Here is a 14,616-nt window from a genome sequence, read left to right as displayed (position 1 = left end):
CAAGGCTCAGTTAAGGCAATATCCCAGAATTGTCCATGGACTCATGTCTTTGGAGAACAAGTCTTACTGAAGTTGGAATTCAGCTGAAAGACCAATGTTCTTTAAAAAGACGAGTTTTGTCAGCAATCTGAAACCCAGTTACCCGAAGGCGAAGGTTTCAGACGAGGCTGATTAAACAATTTTCAACTGTTGTTGTTATCCTTGATTTTCTGTCTATCTTTGAAAAATGGATACCCGAAACACAGGGCCAACTTAAGGCAATGTTTCGGATAATGGCTCTCTGGGATACAAGGCTCAGTTAAGGCAATATCCCAGAATTGTCCATGGACTCATGTCTTTGGAGAACAAGTCTTACTGAAGTTTGACTTCAGCTGAAAGACCAGTGTTCTTTAAAAAGACGAGTTTTGTCAGCAATCTGAAACCCAGTTACCCGAAGGCGAAGGTTTCAGACGAGGCTGAATAAAAAACCCTTAAAGAGTAGATAGAACGAAGAAAACTTTGAAAGGATAAAAAGTTGTAAACATTTATATAAATGGCGGCTCCAAGGCCTTTCATTAATTCAAAATGTACTTACAAAGATTGTTCTGCCCCGAAGGGTTTACACATGATATTTTTTCAGTACATCAGCGTTCCAGTGATTTTTCAACTCAGTTCCATCCAACTGCCGAAGTCGGTATGTCCCTGGCTGAAGCTCATCATAGATTTCATAAGGTCCTTCCCATGCAGCTGAGAGTTTCCCATGGATTCGGCCTTTCTGAACTGCAGCAGCATTCCGAAGGACAAGGTCTCCAATTTTGAGAGGCCTTGCATGGACCCTTCGGTTATAAAATTTGCTGATTCTCTGCTTATAAGCGGCCATCCTGTCTCGGGCTGAGTCTCTTACTTCGTCGAGGAAATCGAGAGATTCCCTCATCAGTCGCTCATTCTCAGCCGAGAAGTGGTGCACTCGAAGGCTCTCAGAGCCAATTTCCACTGGAAGGACGGCTTCGGCACCATACACCAGTTCAAAAGGTGAATGGCCCGTTGCCTCTTTTTCAGTTGTCTGAAGGGACCAAAGGGTTCCAGGGAGCTCCTCCAGCCACTTGGACTTTTGATCTTCCACCCTCTTCTTGAGGGCATTTAAGATCTGTTTATTTGCAGCTTCGACTTGTCCGTTACTTTGCGGGTGGCATACCGCTGAATATGCCAGTTTGATGCTGAACTGATCTGTATACCGCTTCAGCGGTAAGTTATCAAATTGCCTCCCATGATCGAAGACAAATACTCTCGGGATGCCAAAGCGAGTGATGATATTCTGCCAGATAAATTTTCTGACAGTTTGCTCTGTAATGTTCGAGGCTGCTTCGGCCTCGATCCATTTACTGAAGTAGTCAACTCCAACTATCAGCCATTTTTTCTGGTACACAGCCTCTGGAAATGGTCCCAGTATATCCAGTCCCCATTGGGCAAACGGGAGTGGATTAAGGATCGGCTGAAGATCCCTTGCTGGCTGATGGATAACTGGAGCGTATTTTTCACATTTTTCGCATTTTCGAACCAGCTCCTTAGCATCTGCGATCATGGTGGGCCAGTAATATCCAGCCCTCAATGCCTTGTGGGCTAAGGTTCTTCCCCCAATGTGGTTCCCACAGATGCCGAGGTGAATCTCCCGTAGGATATAATCTGCATCTATTGGTCCCACGCATTTCAGCAATGGGGCTGAGAAGGACTTTTTCAGAAGTTCCCCATTGAAGACAATGAACCTAGAGCTGGTTCTCTTCATCTTGGAGGCCAAAGCTTTCTCTTCGGGAGTTTCTCCCCGAAGCTTGAAAGCTAGGATGGGGTCCATCCAACTAGGCTCTGGGTCAGCGCAGCACACTTCAGGTGCTTCGTCGACACTTCTCTCTCGACGCACTTCTACATATACAGATCTGTTCAGCTCGGTAAGAGATGAACTGGCAAGTTTGGAGAGTGCATCGGCTTGAGTATTCTGACCCCTTGGGATCAGCTGAACCTCAAAAGTTTTCAGCTCTGCAATGACTGATTTGATCTTGGCAAGATAAGCTATCATGGAGGGCTCTTTGGCCTCGTAGCTGCCACTGATCTGATATGCAACTAGCTGAGAGTCTGTTTTTAGGCAGACATGATCGGCTTCCAGGGAGATGCACAATTCTAGGCCGGCGATTGCTGCCTCATACTCGGCTTCATTGTTCGAGGCCTTAAAATAAAACTTTAGTGCATACTTAAAGGATTTGCCTTCGGGAAAAGTTATCACTACTCCTGCCCCCGAACCGTTTTCGGTGGAAGATCCATCCGTAAACACGGTCCAGACTTTCTTTTCACTGTCTAGCGCTTCTTGGTATGAGCATTCGGCCAAGAAATCCGCTAGAGCTTGAGCCTTAATGGCAGCCCTCGGACGGTAGCTGATGCTGAATTCGGTGAGCTCAAAAGCCCACTTGGCTAGCCTACCAGATTTTTCAACCTTGCCGAGAACTTTTTCCAACGGCTGATCAGTTAAGACCACTATCTGATGGCAATCAAAATAGGGCCTCAGCTTCCGAGCAGCTACCACTACCGCGAAAGCGACTTTCTCGAGTAGAGGATAGCGAGTCTCGGCATCCGTCAGTGTATGACTGACGAAGTAGATCGATTGCTGACTTTTACTTTCTTCCTTCAGCAATACTGCGCTGATGGTGGCTGGGCTAACGGCCACATATAGGTACAAAGTTTCTCCTTCAGCTGGGCTAGCCAGCGTTGGGAGTTGAGCCAGATGCTCCCGAAGCTGTTTAAAGGCGTCTTTTTGCTCTTCCTCCCAAACGAGCTCTTTTGTTTTCGGGAGTTTCAGGGCTTTGAAGAAAGGTAACCCCTTATCCGAAGCTCTGGAAATGAACCTCGAGAGGGCTGCCATTCTTCCGGTGAGCCGCTGAACATCCCGCTTCGTTTTCGGCTCAGGAAGGTCGAGCGCCGCTTTGACTTTAGAGGGATTGGCATCAATCCCCCTTTTGCTGACTATGAACCCAAGGAATTTCCCTGACTTCACGCCGAAGACACACTTCTTCGGATTCAGCTTCATTTGATGCTTTCTCAAGGTGGCGAAAGTTTCAGCCAGGTCCTTTACATGGTCCTCTGGTTTTTTGCTTTTGACGATCGAATCGTCAACATAGACTTCCATGTTTCGGCCCTTTTGATCGGCAAAAACTTGATCCACCAGCCTTTGATAGGTTGCCCCCGCATTTTTCAATCCGAAGGGCATCATTTTGTAATTGTACACCCCAGCGTTCGTGACGAATGCTGTCTTTGCTCAATCGTCGGTGTGCATAAAGATCTGATGATACCCCGAGAATGCGTCCATAAAACTAAGCAAGGCATGGCCACTTGTCGAATCGACTAGCTGATCGATCCTCGGCAAGGGATAGAAATCCTTCGGACAAGCCTTATTTAGGTCCGTGAAGTCAACGCACATCCTCCAGGTACCATTGGGCTTCTAAACCATCACCACATTTGCCAGCCATTCTGGATATTGGCAAGGTTCGATGAATCCTGCCTCCAGCAATTTTTTGACCTCGGCTGCGATGTCTCGGTTCTTATTGGCGGAGTAATTCCGCTTCTTTTGCTTAACTGGTCGACACGTTGGGTCAACATTAAGCTTATGGGAGATGAGGTCTGAACTTATCCCGGGCATATCAGCTGCCGAGAAAGCAAACACATCTCTGTTGTCCCGAAGGAGCTGAATAAGTTCACAACGGGTGTTCGGATCAAGGTCCATCCCGATTGTTACACATTTCTCAACGTCTCCTTCGGTCAACTCAACTGTTTCAGTCTGTTGGTCCATGTCCATTGCTGATGGACTGGACTCTTCATAATCTGGCCTGCTGCCAATGTCAGCAGGTGTCCCAGTCTTTTTGTTCTTCGGCTAGCTCTCTGAGTCTTGCGGCTCAGCTGAAGAGCTAGCCTTTTCCCTTTCGGGCCCTTTACCTCTGGGTACAGATCCTTGGGCCGAAGCACTTAGGCCTTTCGGCTTTTTTGTGCTTGGCTCTCTTTCTTTTTCTTTCTCCTCCTCATCCTTGTCGTCATCTGGGCGGCTACTGGATGGCTTGAGGTAGTTGCACCTTCGGGCGTCCTTTTGGTTGCCATGTATCCTTTCGGGGAAGCCGGCGTCTGAGACGTAAATCATTAGCTGATGATAAGTTGAGACGACCCCTTGGATCTCGTGAATTATGGGTCTCCCCAAAATCACGTTGTACACTGAAGGAGCGTCAATTACCAAAAATTCAATCATGACGTTCCTGGCTGCCTCATCGCAGCCGATGGTGACAGGAAGTGTCACCTTCCCATCTGGATAAGTTGAAGCCCCGTTGAACCCGGATACCGGGTAGGGTACCGGCGTAAGATGCTTGGGCTTCAGCTTGATTTGATTGTAGGCCTTTCGGAACAGAATGTTTGCTCCGCTGCCACCGTCAACAAGGACCTTACTGACGTCGTGGTTGGCCACCGTGGCGATGATCACCAACGGATCCTCGTGAGGGAACGTAATCCCCCGGCAGTCGGCGGCTGTGAATGTCATGTTCGGCACCGGCGACTGGGGAGATTGAATGTCAGCGTTGTTCACCTGGTGAGTCAAAGCTCTAAGGTGTCGCTTGTGCTCCCTCCGAGAGTATATTCCTCCCGAGATAACATTGATCGGAGGGAATTTCCCCTCCGGCTTTTTACTGTTTTTCCGGGGGAAGTCGAGGTCTTGCCGAGAGTCCTTTGCTGACTTCTCGGATTATTTTTTCTCGCGGTGATCCGCGATGTATTTTTTCAAGTATCCCTTCCGGACCATGTCCTCTATCTGGTCCTTCAGTTGGATACACTCCTCAGTGTTGTGTCCCGAAGACTCGTGGAACTCGCACCACTGATTTTTATTTTTTTGTTGATACCACTCTGGGAGTGGTCTCGGCTTTCGGTAACTCTGCTCTTCCTTCGTCACGCTGTAAATTTTGGCGCGTGGAAGAGAGAGCGGAGTGTAGGACTCGTATCTGCCTGTGTATGAGGCAGATCTTTCCTTCTTTGGGTCGCTGGCCGAAGATTGCTCCGAGGCCTTTGACTTTCCCTTTGCCTTATGGCCTTGGCCTTCAGATAAGGGTATTTGTCTTTGTTTCCCTCCCCCAAATTGAGGTTGGGTTTTCGCTTTGTTCCATTCTTCGGCTCGGATGAACTTATCCGAGGCATTCAGAGCTTCCTCCAGGGTCTGCGGGGTATGCATGACCATGAAGTCTAGGAACTTTCCGGGCTGAAGGCCATTCTGCATCGCAAAAACGGCTAGCCCCTGGTCCAGCTGAGAGACGTTGGATGACTCGTTATTGAAACGGGTCAGATAGTCTCGGAGGCTTTCTGTTTCCCCCTGTTGCAGACTCATGAGTTCTGCAGTAGTCTTCTCTCGGCGGTTTGCCGTGGAAAACTTGCTCCTAAATTTGGAGGACAGATCATCCCACCCTGTTATGGAGCCTTGCTTTACTCCCTTGGAGATCCACGCTTGCGCGACCCCCTTGAGAGTGGTTGGGAAATATTTGCACCAAGTCGCTTCGGATCTGGGGCAAAGATGCATATGAGTCTCATACGAGGCCACATGATCCTTCGGATCCGAGGTCCCGTCATATGTGATGTGCGATGGTATTTTAACCGTGGGCACGCGCTCTTCCAGTATCCATTGATCGAATGGTGAACTGGCGGGTAGCATAACGGCCTTGCCCTTGTTCCTGGCCGAAGGGACCGCGCTCCGCCCTCTTAGAGAGGTAGGAGTGGTTTTCGTCCCCGGCTGGGAAGTCTGGGCCTCGGCTGCAGGGAACGAGAGGCGACTGCGCACGCTCGGTTCCTTGCCGCCGAGTCGGTCGAGGACGCTTCGGCGAACAGTCTCAGGTTCTCGGTGAGTAGATTCTGGCCGAGAAGCTGAGCTGCTGCTCTTATGCATTTCTGGTCGTGAGGATGAGGATCCTTTTAAAAATTGAGGGTTCTTTTTCCTCTCTTTTTCATTCTTCCAGGTATCCTCTTCCCACTCTTCCAGTTCCCGGAAGGAAGGAAGCTTCCCACCATCATGGTCTAACTTCCTCCGCTGATGCCGGGTATGCGGAGGAGTTCGATCACGAGGTGGTGGCATATTTTGTGCCCTCATCGCCTCCATGAGTACTGCCAGCGCTCTTGCCACCTCTTCCGAGCTGGGCCCCGTCACAGGGGTCCTCGGCCGAGTATGGGAATGAGGGCGCACAACCGATGGTTGGCTTTGGGGCACTGAATGTGTCCTATGATCGGACTCACCCCTGCTAGACCGAGAGTGACTCGGCCTATGATGAGAGTCATGAATTACGGGAGAAAGGGAATCCTCCTTGTATGATCCTCCCCCCGAGCTGGCACCCTTGGGAGAGTTCCGGTCCGGCGAGGGTGATGGTGTAGGGATTTTAGGCTTTCGCCGGCTCCTTGACGGAGGCTTTTACTCTTGCGGTTCTTAGCCATTGCTACTAAGATAATTGCAAGATGATCTTGGTTAGAAATTTGGCTTAAAGATTTTTGAAAGTCTTCCCCACAGACGGCGCCAAATTGTTTCGGGTGAAAACAATGGGACCTTGCCGAAGGTCCGCTGAAACGGAGAAGACTAGATTCGGTCCAAGTTATGTTGGGTCGAAGGTTTCCTGCACAGAAAACACACGTAAACTAGCCTCGGGGGTGTTGCCGAGGAAGGCCCCTCCGATGCTAAAGTCAGTACAATGTGTAGAAAGAGAACACTATGCAAGAGAATTTGTTGCTTGAGGCTTTATTTGAGTATATGAGAATATATGAGAATGTATGGGAATCTATGAGAATATGTGAATCTGTGAATATCTGCCTGAATGTATGAATATTGATGGCTTTTATACCTCTTCATACATGGAGAGGTTGGGCCTTAGCCCAATTGGCTTGCTTTGAGGGCTGACCTTTGACTTTAGCACAATTGGAGAGTTGAACCTTGACCTTGGGCTTTTAATTGGATCATTTAATGCCTAGGCCCAATTGGACTAAATTGGACCCAAACACATATAATAGAAACAATTATCCAGTGGATGAGACTACAGACATTAATTCTTTTCTCCAAAACAGCCATCAACCCCCAAAGGTATCGCACTCCACTATGCATGATTTAATATGCTTTATTTGTGTATATTTCTATTTTTAACTTTTCATTTTTTACCATATATATATTAATACTAAAGATATATTTCTTTGTTTTTTTTGGGTGTTTAAAATCACTTGTTTTTAAGCCTTCAAGCTGCTAATCAATCTAATTACATTCCATTTATTAAACCCCATTAATATTTAGGAAAAAGATATATGCAACCCTTGCTTTAAGGGCTGCATATAAGAAGTTAAAAGTGAAAAGGATAGACAATAAATAAACATTTATTGCACTGATCTACTCGTGAATTGTCAATAAATTTTCAACTTAATACTAAAAATGAAAGTATATTAAATGCTTATATGCAGCCATCATTACCCTAATATATATACTCCGTACTTAATTAACCAAATGTCTAAAGAAACGCGTGCATTCAATTCATTTAATGTAGATCCATATGAAATTTAGTTTAAATTAGGTTCAATGAAATCCTTTTTTCTTGGCATAGCTAGATAACTTTTGGCAAACAAAACAAATATTATACATGATTTCCCTACGTTCTATAAATAATTAATGCACATTGACTTCTAATTATTCATATGTTTACTACATTGTATATCGTTAAATTAACTAAGACTATTGACTTCTCATTATTCATATGTTTACTACGGAGTATATTGTTAACTAAGACTAATGTTACTGTATAATGTAAAATGTTGTTGCATGTGTTTGTGTTTTTTTTTAATACAACATTATTTTTATTTTAGGTTAAATTAGTGCATTGACGAATGTATTAACTTTGACTATGTTTATTATCATAGAATGGAGGTAATAATACATATATAAAGATATGCTCCATAGTATTAAAATCCGTGCACATTTGAGATCAGAGTATATAGTTTTATTTCATCAGTATTCTGTACTGAGATTGAATACTCTAAATGGAGTTTCTCTAAAAGATAGTATAAAAAAAAACAAGAAAAAAAAAGGTGTGATCAATTTGGTTCAAATAACAATCATGCTGAATTTTAACTATTACGTTTGCCATGCAGTGAAAGGATCATCGAAGATTAGAGCAAATTAAAGGAGAAGCGAGTTGTATAAGCAAAAGCAAGATCCAACAAATTAAAGTTTGTGTCTTTGTTGATAAATATCATAACTAAAGTTTCTCTTTTTCTTTTCCTATAGTTTACTGAATTTACAATAATCTTCGTATGGAATTGTGTATAATAAGAAAGTAATTATATATGGGAGTACATGTACTGAAACCCTATGTAAAATATGTTGTGTATATATTGGATTTAAATAAAATAAAATAAAATAAAAAGTTGTATATGGTATTGTATTAACTGGACGGATCAAACTCATCCAAGCTAAGGGGTCTTACTTGAGCCATGGCCGCCCCATGAATGAAAATAGTTATATTTATTAATGCTCTATATATATAACTAGTTTTGTGTCCGGGAGATGTCCAGATTGATGATAAAATTTTAGAATAAATTTTTGGCTTGAATGTGAAATATGGTCATTTAATCTCTTTTAATAATGCAGGATATTTAAACTTACAATATCATATAATAGTGTAATTTTTGTAGTTTTGATTGTAAATAGATAGATATCTATGTTATTTTTGACTTGAAATTATTTTTATTGATCTTAAATTATTTTACTGAACTGAAAGTATTTTAACCAAACTAAAATTATTTTTACTAATTTTCTATTAATTTTCTTAAATAAATTAAATATATTAAATGGATTTTATTTTAAAGAACTTTTTAAAAGGAATTTTATGATGGAAATTGAACCTCGAAATTGGGTTAATGAGGTCAATTCGACCATGAAAACTATAGATTTAGAGTTTTCATGGTCGAATTTCACCTAAAAACCTTCGGTTTTTGCCGTTGATGTTCATGTTTGTGTTGGTGTTGCGGTTCATGTCGGTGTTAGTTGGTATTGTTGTTGCGGCGGTGGTTAGTGTTAGTGGTGGTAGTGGCTGGCGGTACGTAGGTGGTAGTTAGAAAGATGGGGAAAGAAGATGAGAGAAGGAATAGGAGAGAAGAAACAGGCATGAAAGAGAACAAGCTAGAAGAGGAGATAGGAGGAGAACAAGCTGAGAAGGAGAACGAGCTGAGAAGGAGAACGAGAGGAAAGAGAAGAAGTAGAAGAGGAGAGAGAAGGAGAACGAGAAGAAGAGGAGAAGAGAGAGAAGGAGATAGAACGACAGAAAGAAGAGGAGAGAGAAAGAGAAGGGGGAAAGGAAAGAAAAGTGGCGGAAAGCGAGGGGTATTGTTAGGGTTTTATGTAATTTTTTTTATATATATTATATTCCGACGAAATTCTTGACGGAATACAATTTCCTACGGAAAAATTCGCCGTAAGATACTTAAATTTCGATGGACTTATTTTCGATTGGAAATTTCCGACGGATTTGCGACTTGATTCTAGTAGTGAATTCAATATTAAGCTGAGCTATTTTTCGGGTATTAAGGTTGGCTATACACTGATGCTGGTGTGATTCTTAGAAGAAATTTGCTAAGGAATTGCTTCAATGATTGTGGTCTAACTTTTAAATCAAGAGCATCTTAAGCAACCGTATGTTCATTTGATTATTGTCGTAATTTGTAACACCTTAATTAACCTAGTCCATTTTCCTGTACCAATATTTTAACACCCCTAATCCAATGCATAAGCATAACATTTATGGAACAGTCTTATGGACCGCGATACACTTTCCATACAAAAAAATAAAAGAAATTTTTTTTTTATTCGATTTTAGTTACTGGCCCAAGTACAAGTAGTACAATTGAAAAAAATTATAAAGTCTATTATATTGCTTCCAATGGAGACACGTAATACAATTTTTATGCACGAATTTACTTCTAATCGTCATATGAGGAAGCTAGTATAATTTTATCACTAAACTCTTGGAGTGTTCGTTGATATTGATTTGCATCAATGCAGTACATATAAATTTACCTACCTTGACCCCTCCTCGAAGTCGTTCAAGAAAAGCACGATCCAATCTGAATTGATTATCGGATACTAATAAGGAATTAAGAAGGCGTCCACCCTAAACTTACTTTGACAGGATATCCCTAATTTAGAAGGCCATGCTTATCAACATATTATCAAAACACCTAGCAAAGATGCATTATCCCCAAAATATCGTCATACAATTTTTTATTTTTTTTTTAAAAAAGGCAAAATAAATAATTTGTGTATAAGAAGAATAAAAAAGAACAAAGCACATCAGTATTTCAACCATCTTCATAATCATCACCATACAAACAACACAACTTAATTTTCATCGTTAACACAATACTAAAACATAAACAACAAAATAAAAGTAAAAATAAACATAAAAAGAGAAGGAATTGAAATAAAATATATCAGCGCCAACCATGTACAACTTGAGAGCAAGTATGCTTAATCCATCTAAAACTCTTCCTAAAAGAACCTTTCATTTTACCTTCAACTGCATAAACTTTATAACTAGCAACCCTTTTCTTCCTTTGAAGTTCTGGATCTGTTAAACTCCACCCTTTCGTCGATGAATTCGAATATGAAGTTGATCCAAACCCCTTGTTGTTTTTCTTATGATCATTATTATTATGATTACCTTTTGAATCTTTGTTTGAAGGTTGAGGATGAACTTGCATATAATTAGAAGCATATGACGTACTATAAGATCTTAGATCTTGCATACTTGTCGGCGGTCCACTCGATTTTCCACCTCCATTGTTGTTGTTGTTACAATTCTCCATTTGCATTCTTCCTTCTCTGCATGACATAGATCTGAAATTCTCCATTTTTTTGTTTTTTGTTATCGTGTTGTGACTCGTACTACTATATATTGAAAGGCTAATGCAACGCGACGAGTAACGTTACTCGTCGCGCTAGGGATGTAAATGGACTAGGGAAAGTTGTTAATTAAGTAATCAAAGATTATATTTTGTGACAGAAGTTTTAGAGGGAAAAAATGAGAAGGGAAGAAAAATGAATAAGTAGAAGTACTAGAAATGTAGATTTGGTTAAGTGTAGTTGATTAAGGTGGGGTAATGTGTAAATAATTATATTTATGGATCATCATAAATTCTTGGGAACAGTTTGCTGATCCAAGTGCTGGCGTTATTTGTTTATTTATAGGAGTTAGTACTTTTTTTTAAATAATAATTTATGTTAGAATTTGTATATATTAGAGTAATTTCAGATTTGCATAGTTGGTGTTGCACTACCTGCTTCACTTCTATTTATTTCTTGTTTTTGTTGACTTTTTTTTTTTTTTTTTTTTTCCTCCTGAGTTGGGCTAGCCTTGGAATGAGGGAAAGAATATCATTTTCCCTTTCAGAAAGTATTAAATTAGGATATTAATATTACTATGGAAAAAAAATTAGGAGTTCCCTCCACTCCACGTCTCTAAGTAATATGGAGAATTTCTTCTTATTATTTTTTTTAGATTTTAAATATGGAGTACTTCCTTCAACAACAACAACAAAAAAAAAAAAAAAAAAAAAAAAAGAAAAAAAAATACATAGTTGTAGATTATAGAGTTAAAGAACTATTGTATTTATATATAGAGTGAGGGATATTTCAAGTGGTTAGAGTTTTATTTTCGATTTTAAGATAATTTAGAATCGATTCTTATCACCTATTTAAATGTATCTAAGCTTAATTATGAGCATAGGAGTTCAACATTTTATTTTATTTTTTGTAAAGTGGACCTTGACAAGATTTCAACCCTCACAGTTTTTTAATCTTGTATTTACGGGCCAAACACTTAGAAGTGAAGGGCGGGAGAAGGTAAAGGATTCTCACTCCCAAATATCACAGTTGAAAGGATTCCAAGTATCACAGTAAGAACGATTCGACCCTATGACCTCTAAAGTAGCTCAATACTTGCAGACTTACAGTTACATTTAGTAAAGACTACAGACCTGTATATTCTCATATGCATGTCGCTAGATATTGATGGTTGATTTGATCATAAAAAGAAGCCACATGGTCCACTTGTGTAGTCAAAATTGACCACTTTTATTTATTATTTTAGCATGCATCATTAGCCATGGTCCCATAGACATGAACTACAAAATCATTTGTAATCATATTTTTTAAGCAAACTTGTAATTATGCTAATTAGCACTCAGTTTTACAGATCTATTATAGTTATTATTTCCTCTTCATAGAGATCTATTTGTAATTGTGTGCATTGTCCTTATAGATATCAATTGATTGGTAAAATTTAAATAAGGGAGAAGCCGTGATACTATATTCATGACATTGAATCAAATTCCGAGTCCTTTTACGACTACTTTTTATTTATTTAGGTACAAAAAAATTCATTTCGTGTGAACTGAATACTAATTAAGTAGTACGAAGTATATTGTTTCATTCGTACTAACTAGTTATATATTTGAAAATTAAACTATCTATTATAACCATAACAAAATTTGTTTAAGAATTCTTCAAAATAAAAGTTTAATTTAAGAAGCTAAATTTATATTCTAGGGAACTTGTCCTTTCAAGGACAGCTCAGCTCATTACTGCTGTGGTAGCTCCACATTAAGCAAAGGGAAAGAGAAAGATACAACAAGGCTCTCTATTTTATTTTTATTTTTATTTTCCTTTTATTTATTAGGAAGTTCTTATATTGATTTTTGTACGTAAGGAAATTATTGGTCTATTTTATTTCAGTGTTTTATCTTCATTTAACTTTTAAAAAGGAGTAAAAGGTAAGTTAGGACTTCTTTTCTCCATCACTTTTCTTTTTCAAGCATGGTTTTTGTATCATTCACAATAATTGATGATTATATGTTGAATTATTTGAGCTACAAGGTGGTGTGGGCCTGTGGGGTTGAAGTGTTGAACCACTCATTCACGAAAGATTTATACATGAGATATACGATGTATGTTTGTAGATCTCATAATTCGTATGACATCTCTAAGACGCGAAGTACTAACATAAAACAATTACATTCAACATCATTAGCTAGAGAATAAATTTAATTGTATAGTATGACATCAAGTCTACAATGCTTATAAAGAGTGTAGGATTAAATCTCATACACATCTCATTACTCTATGCAATCAAAATCACAAATTTTCATAAAAAAATGTATAATAATAATAAGTTGAAGCAATATACTCGTATAAAGAATTAAATCTCGCATACATAATTATTCTACAGAATCACGACCACAAGTCTTGATATTAAAAACAACATAGATTACAAACATTGGATCTTTATTCAAGGGGAAGGCCGGAAAAGCATAAGGGAAGGCCTCGTAATGTACATGCATAAGAAGTGAGAAGCGGTCCACAAATAGTTGCACCGGTGTACTGAAGTTAATGTGAGCCACACTGTACTTTTTGTGTTGTCCAAACTCCAAAGGCCTAAGAATCCTAAGACAGGTGACACAATGCCGTAAGTTCATCGTACAAGGTCGACGGTCCACACATTTTATTTCTTTTTTTTACTACCACTATTTAATTATTGCAGCTTAAACCATTTCCAAGAAATACTTAGGACATTCTGAAATTTTTATTGTCATTGTCGCATACGGAGTACTTAGCTTGTCAATTGTAATTCATATACTATGTATTTATGTGCAAGCTTAAAAAAGATATTACTCGCACAATTATTTGTTACATCAAACTAGTCTTCTACAATGGTGTTTTATTCGGTATTGGGTGTTTGTCCCACGTTGAAACTTGAAAGGAGAATTAGTGCTTACTTAATTTACCTGTGATGTAAAAGATATACAACTGACTTTGGACTTTATTAATATGGGTCAAGGTGGCTAACATTTGGTCCTATAGGCTATATGGTTGAACATAATATTTTTTAGGTAACTATACTAAATAAATGAGCCTAAATAGTTGAGAACATGATTATTTTTTAGGTATTTGCTTGGCAGACATGTTAAAAATCAAAACGTAGCTAACTTTTTTTAAAAGTAAAATCAATTCATAAAAAAAAAATCATACGATATATACAAAATATATTTGAATTTAACAAATACATATCATATTAAATTAAATAAAGAATTCCTTCATATAGGCTATGTTCGTCATGTAATAACACATCTTGTTACAGCCATTTGGAAGAGACGATATGATTTGTTGTAGCCCTTTTGGAAATAAATGCTTACCTGAAAAACTCTTCATGAGAATTTCATACTTTGTACAAAAAACTCTTGTGTTTTTTGTATTTATTTTTATTTGTCCTATTCAAATCTTGAGAGAATCTAACGGAATTGGTAATATTCAATACTTTAATGATTTTTATGATTCAAAACATAGTCATGTGAAATTTGGGTAGACTTTTTATGACTTTTGATTTCTCAGTATGCAATTTTTAAAATTTTTGTTTTACGGAGGTTGAAATAGTTAAAATACAATATTCCATTCAAAACTATATTTTTTTTTATTAAAAAAGAACAAACTTGGGAAAATGGGATAAACATTTCAGTGTAATTATGTTAATTTCACCAAGAATGATTTAATTTAATCAA

General features: G+C 39.2%; 1 protein-coding gene across 1 annotated transcript; it reads right to left on the bottom strand.

The window, feature by feature from the left end:
- Positions 1-10,335: 10,335 nt before the first annotated feature.
- On the bottom strand, positions 10,336-11,350 carry LOC110688126 (probable myosin light chain kinase DDB_G0279831). Its single transcript, XM_021864813.1, has one exon. The coding sequence runs from the start codon at positions 10,912-10,914 to the stop codon at positions 10,495-10,497; it is 420 nt and encodes a 139-aa protein (XP_021720505.1). The 5' UTR covers positions 10,915-11,350; the 3' UTR covers positions 10,336-10,494.
- Between the last annotated feature and the right edge of the window lie 3,266 nt (positions 11,351-14,616).

Source organism: Chenopodium quinoa, unplaced genomic scaffold, assembly GCF_001683475.1.
Source record: "Chenopodium quinoa cultivar QQ74 unplaced genomic scaffold, ASM168347v1, whole genome shotgun sequence".
NCBI classification, from domain to species: Eukaryota; Viridiplantae; Streptophyta; class Magnoliopsida; order Caryophyllales; family Amaranthaceae; genus Chenopodium; species Chenopodium quinoa.
The sequence above is the reverse complement of the archived record's forward strand: the minus strand, read 5'-3'. Positions and strand labels throughout refer to the sequence as shown.